This window comes from Symsagittifera roscoffensis, chromosome 2 (assembly GCF_963678635.1).
Source record: "Symsagittifera roscoffensis chromosome 2, txSymRosc1.1, whole genome shotgun sequence".
In the NCBI taxonomy this organism is placed as follows: domain Eukaryota; kingdom Metazoa; phylum Xenacoelomorpha; order Acoela; family Convolutidae; genus Symsagittifera; species Symsagittifera roscoffensis.
This window is the reverse complement of record NC_087063.1, coordinates 60,527,307-60,533,733: the sequence shown is the minus strand read 5'-3', so window position 1 is coordinate 60,533,733 and position 6,427 is coordinate 60,527,307. Positions and strand designations below refer to the sequence as shown.

General features: G+C 43.5%; 1 protein-coding gene across 1 annotated transcript; it reads right to left on the bottom strand.

Annotated features, from left to right (window-relative positions):
* Positions 1 to 1,393: 1,393 nt before the first annotated feature.
* Positions 1,394 to 1,879, bottom strand: LOC134839902 (uncharacterized). The gene has a single exon (XM_063855530.1). The coding sequence runs from the start codon at positions 1,877 to 1,879 to the stop codon at positions 1,394 to 1,396; it is 486 nt and encodes a 161-aa protein (XP_063711600.1).
* Between the last annotated feature and the right edge of the window lie 4,548 nt (positions 1,880 to 6,427).

Sequence of the window (6,427 nt, the reverse complement as noted above, 5' to 3'; positions counted from 1 at the left end):
TTGTCCGACTGGAATGTCATCGGACAATCATATCGTGATATCCAGTGCGTTTTCAAATGATCACAAGTCTCTTCCGCTGAGGCCGCCTGACAGGGTAGCGCTTTGGCCAATTTCGTGAAGTGGTCTATAATTACCAGTATCTGATTGTGTCCCGTTTCGGTCATGCATGTCTTCTGATGGTCTATCTGCACAACCTCGTTAAATTCCGAGCTTTCCACGTACTTCAGTGGGAATTTCATTTTTCTAGGGTCCTTCACTTACAAACACGACAAACAAGCGTACACCCACTTTTTTCAAGCCTTTCTTAACATGGCCAGTCAAACCTGTGTAGTATTCTTTGTTGTACCTTGTCTATCCCCTGATGCGCCATTTGGTCGTGCAATCTGAACAACACTTTCGTCTGGAATAGCTGTGGTAAGACGAGGAGACTGTGCTTGTGTACTATCTTCTCCTCATCGTTCCTCCTATAGGCTACCACACCATCAGATGTGTGATAGAGTAAGTCCCTTCTTTCCTTGTAGAACTGGCTCAAGATCTTGTAACTATCTTCCTCTGGGTCACCTTTCTCCTTGTCTTCAGTCCGGATCCATTTGGTGAGGTTGCTCGTCATCTTGTCATTCTTCTGGGCTCGTATCAGATCCGATATTGTGTATCTCGTTTTGACGTGTTCCTTCAATACCATCATTTGGCCATTTAGTTCTCCGGGACTGTGGATGTCGTCTTTTAGCTTAACGCAAACTATTCTTCTCAAGACCTTCCTGTCATCATCCGGTTCCAGGTTCGTCCTGACGTTTGAGTTGCACGATAGCTTCCTGAATTTTTTTCTTGACACGTCTATTTTCTCAAGCTCTCCTCCTTCGTACGCATTTTGTTGCTCTAGGTTGTATGTTCCTGCGGAAGAGTCAGCTTGTAGTTCTCTGTCGTGGAGCCTCATTTTCTCCTCTGCTAATATCATGCAGAGACTGTCTTGGTCATCCCCACTCTTCTCTGAGTCATCCTCCCATTCATCCGACTCCCCGGACAAGTTTTCATCCTCATTGTATCTTTCTGATTTCGACCACTCCCCGGACTCTTGATCTGGTCCTAGGTGTTCGGCTTCATTCTAGAAAGTCAATTTCTTTTTCCGAAGCGTAGTCTGTCTTAGTATGTCCTCTGGGATCTTCTCGACCAATGTCCGCACAACTTCTTTGCCGTCAAGTTGCCTTATTGTTAAATCCTCGCCTTGAGCCACTTCCCCTCTTTTCAATATGGTGACTTCCGGTTTGTCTTTATCTTTATTCCGGGCTACCGGTTTATCGTCAGCTTGTTTCTTTAGTAGTCTCCTCAGCTCTTCTCCTATTGTCATCCTTCCTGTTTCCACTTCATCAGGGTCATAGTTTTTTGCTTTTGATGTTTACCTTACTATCTTCGACTTGAGCATCATTTCCATTGGTAACCCTGTTTTTCTCTTGAGAATTTCTTTCGTTTCATGTTCTGCTAGTAGCTCAGGATGGTCCTCTATCGGTTTCCCTGACTTGTCAAGCCACCTCGTGAGTGGAGGACTGTCATACGCCTCCTTGTCCATAAACGAGAAACCATGTTTGATCTCCGGCCTATCGTTCTCCTTTTGCTCCTGTCTCTCGTAAAAATTCGTCTTTTTGCTCAAGCTATCGGCGTTCTGAGGTTTTTCCCTTGTTCTGTGCTCGATAATCATGTCGTAACCATCCAGGCGCACTATCCATCTGCCGATGTAGCTCTGGTCCGTTGAGTACGTTTTTAACCAACTGAGTGCTCTGTTGTCGACTCGTAGCTTGAATGGCTCGCTGCCTAGGTATGATCTATATTTTTCAACAAAGGTCACTACCGCGAACATTGCCGCTTTGGGTGCTCCGTACTTCATCTCTGTATCACTCAAGACTTTGCTCCAGTAAGCTAACGCTCTCAGGACTGTATTTCCAATCCTTTCCTGTTCTTGGTGGAGTATTCCAGAGATCGCTACCACCGATGCATCCGTGTACTGCATCTACCGCATCTGGGTCTGGTCTAAAACCATGTTTGTCCACCATTCTCCCCTGTATTTTTTCGAGTCCTTGAGAATCTCACATTTCGATGGCTTACATTTCAGTCCTGCTCTCTTCATACAAACAAACACCTCCTCCAGTCGTTCAATGTGGTCCTCCAGTTTAGTTTTTGCAATCACCACGTCATCTACGTAGCACATTACTAAATTGCCATATTTCTTTGTAACGCTCGTCAGCGCTTGTTCCATCAGTCTTTGGAAGGTGGCTGTTGCATTGCAGAGGCCAAAAGACATTCTCTTCCATTGGAACAAGCCCAGTTCGCATGCAAAACCCGTCTTGTCCCTGTCTTGCTTCCTCAGTGGTATCTGCCAAAAGGCCGACCCTAGATCAACAGTTGGAAAAATTTTGCGTCACCTAATTTTGAGATACTTTTATCAATCCTAGGTATGGGATAGGCATCCTTCACCGTGACGGAGTTCAGATATCGAAAGTCACAACAAAACCTAAAATGGTCTCCTTTCTTTTTAGCCATCACTACTCCACACGCCCACTGTGATTTGGATGGTTCTCTCATGTCATACTCTAGTAGGTTTCTATCTCTTTTCTACAAGCATCCTGTTTGTTTGAGGTCATACGCCTCGCCCCCTCCCTATACGGTACCGCCAATCCTACTAGCTCTATTTCATGTTCTACAAAGTTGCAGCATCCAATGTCTGCCTTATGTCTCGAAAAAACATCCTGATTGCTATCTAGAACGTTCTTGATGGCTTCGAGCTATTCGTCTGTTACCTTCCCTCTTAACTGTTCAATTTCTGGTAAAACTGGTTTATCTATTTCCAATTCCTCTAGCGTGGGTCTTTCTGGAAAATTCAAACAGCTCGACAGTCCATCGTCTGTCTCTGACTTAAGTGACTTCACAAGACATGATGAACATTTTATTTTCTTCAATCGTCTCAAGATACAAACTTTATCCCTGTGATTTGGGCAATCAAGGACTTTTTTTTTCATATTTTCAGTCATTTCGTATCTAGTTTTCACTGGCAGTGCGTAACCAAGCTTCCTCCCCCTATGGACTGTGATTGGTATATCAAGAGTATTCAACAAGACACTGACACAGAGGCCACTCTTGGTTATCGAGAAGGATCTTCCTAAAATAGCAGAACTTTGATTATTTGGATTCGGTACTATACATACTTGTTTGTTGTCGCTCAGTTCATTATAGTTTTTCATCCGTAATCTCACTACTGCCGCCTCATTTGCTTTCAGCCTTACTCTCTTGCTCAAGAAAACTGGAGACTTATTTTCATTCGCCATTATCAGGTTTACCGGTTTGATTACGTACCTCCTTTCCGGGTTTCGAATCCTGAACATCGCCTTGTTGAGATCATTTGTTACGTCGAATTTACTGAAAAAATCTCTGCCTATAATGAAATGGCAAGACTCATCTAGATTCTCCACCACCAGAAACCTCATCCACAGATTGCGTTCTCCCAGGTTTATGGTTATTATTGGTGTCCTACCTATAACCCGAAGCGCCCCCTTGTTTGCTGCTGACAGTCGTATTCTTGAGTTAATCAGGCCATCTTTGTCGAACCCATTCTTCTCCAAGTTTCAATTGGTATTACACACAAGACGGCTCCCGTGTCCAGCAACCCACGCAGTTATGTCTTCTTACCATTTATGTCCAATACGTGTGCAGAAACGTCTGCCTCTGTCCTCAGACGCATGGCATCCTCCTCCATAGCACAGTGCCCAATGGATTTGCCCAATGGAGACATGCCCGCAAAGATCCTCGTCACATGTTAACATAGTTTTTGTGTAGATGTTTATACCATCTATATTCAACATGACCTCATGTGGCCCATAGGCTTCCGTGTATCTTTTTTTTATGCGAACTGATTTGCTACCGCCTCTCATGAGTAATGCCCTTAAAGCTCAAGAAGGAGTTTGCGGTTTTATTGCACTCAAGTAGTCCGCGTATACATCTATGTGCATCACTGTCTGATCACTCAGTTCACTCAGGTTTCTTGTTACTTCGTGGCCGCCCATTACGATTGTTGACATGATTCTCGGCCCAATTTTCGTGATGCCAAATGGTTTTTAAGTTACCATTTTCAAGGTGTTGCAGTTGCCCTTGCCCGTCGAGTTCTCTCCGGTCTCTGGTTCTGATTTTCTCATACAGAGCGTCTCATTCAGTCTCTGTTTTTCTATCTCCTGCTTAAGACATTGTTCGATTTCGTTTGTCGCCATGTCTTGCTTAACTTTGTTGATCGCCTCTGCAGCTGCCCTCTCGTAGTTTATCTCTAGAGAGTTTCTTTTCTCGGCCCCCGTGGCATCTTTGTTTCGTGTCACGACCTTTGGTGTCTTTGTTGAAAATTCACCACTCGCTGCTTCTTTATTGCTCAAATCGTTTGCAGCTTGTCTGTTCCTAGTATTTTGCACTGCGGCTAATGCTAGTTTGTGTTTCGGGTGATTCTGATTCTTCACTGCCTCCCAAAACAAAGGAAAGTCCATTCTGAAATGGCCTTCACTGTAAAACTCACGTTCTTCCGTGTGATTCATGTCCTCTTCCTCCGGTGCGTATCCTAAGTTCTTCATGCCCTGCTTGTATGTCGTGCAATGCGCCACATGATGATCTGCTGATCCACAATTTGCGCAAAACCTACGTTTATCCATGTCGTCTCTGAGCTTGTACCTTGACGACCTTTGTGCCTGGCTCCCCCCTTGCAAGTTCCTGCCTTCTGAGTATGAGTACTTTTTTGGTTCATTAATATGTACTCTCTTGACTTTTGTCTCATCTCTACTGGGGTTGGTGCATCCTTCGATAGTGTATACTTTTATAACAGGACAAGTTATTTTTACAAACCCGAAGGGGTCAAAATCCGGAAGGGTCCTGTTTTTTCCCAATCCGGACGGGTCCCAATTTTGCCAAACTGAGGGTCCCAATTTTGCCAATCCGGAGGAGTCCTGTTTTTGCCAACCTGGAGGGGTACTATTTTTGCCAATCCGGAGGGGTCCTAATTTTGCCAATCCGCAGGGGTCCTAATTTCGCCAATCCGAATAGTCCTGTTTTTGCCAATGCGGAGGGGTCCCAATTTTGCTAATCCGGAGAGGTCATGTTTTTGCCAATTCGAAAGGGTCCTAATTTAGCCAATCCGGAAGGGTCCTTTTTTGTCAATACTTAAGTAGACAAAAGAAAAGAAAATAGCAAAGTATTTAAAATTATTAAATGTCAGGCTAGAAACCAGTGACTGCACTGGTAACTTGCCTTTCAAAAAGACCAGACAAAAACAAAACAAGTCTGATCCGGATGTTTGCGACACTAAGTCTAAATTGAACAAGAGTTTGTCACTGATTTGTGTGGGTTGAAATCAAAAATCTTTTTTTTTGTAAAAGTGATAGCCCTTAGGATTTTAGTAGGTCTAGCTATGGCAATCCGAAGGCAGATAGGTAACACAGGACTTAGTGAATGCAATAGACGCCCACTTGAGAAAATTACTGCCTTCAAGTTTTGTCTAATTGGTGCAGGACCGAACAGGGAAAGATCTTTCTTTAGAAACAAGTTCGACTATCACATTGCGACTGACTAAAACACAAAACACATACGTTTTTCATCAAAAATATTCATGTTTTTCTTTCTTTTTGGCTTTAATTCAATAATAATTGTGCTTGATTGGGTAGTGAGAACATTATCTTTTAAATATATTGATATCATCAGACTGTGCTAGCTTCAATCCTTACAATTAATAATTGTGATAACATACAAGGATTCGTGGTCACTATTTAAGTGAAACTTCCGGAATTTATTGTGTTGTGTTATTATTATCAGTAGTCAAACAATAAGTACACTAGCATTCGAATTGAGTGCATAGGCAGTAAGAAGTGATAAGTTGAAAATGAGTCTAGAATAGTCAAGGATACCTAAACTAAGTGATAGCTCGAAGAAATTCAAACCAAAGAAACAGAGAAAAGGAATGAACGACACTTTTGTGAAAAGGATCACACGAACCCGGACCGACAGAGGAGAAAAAATTTCAGGCGGAATGGTTGAAACTAGGAGTCAAAACCCAGGAGGCCATGGATGAGAACCGGGCGGACATGGACCGGAAGGGAGGGGAAACAGAAGATTGGCTAGTGAATCTACTCTGGCAGAGCAAACCAAGATTTTGCCACTTCCACCGGGACTCTAGACCGAGAAGAGATGTTGGAACTGTCCGACATCTCTACTGAAAAAGTGCCGATCATATGATCACCGACAGACAATACCATGATGCATGGCCTGACGGAGAAACCGGCAACGTCTTCCTCGTTTTCAGAAAGAATGAAGAACACTTTGGTAAACTTTCTTATCATGGGAACGGGTACAGGCGATGAAGCAGAAACCCAGGAAGAAGAGGAGGACAATGACGGATCTCAAGTCAGCCTCA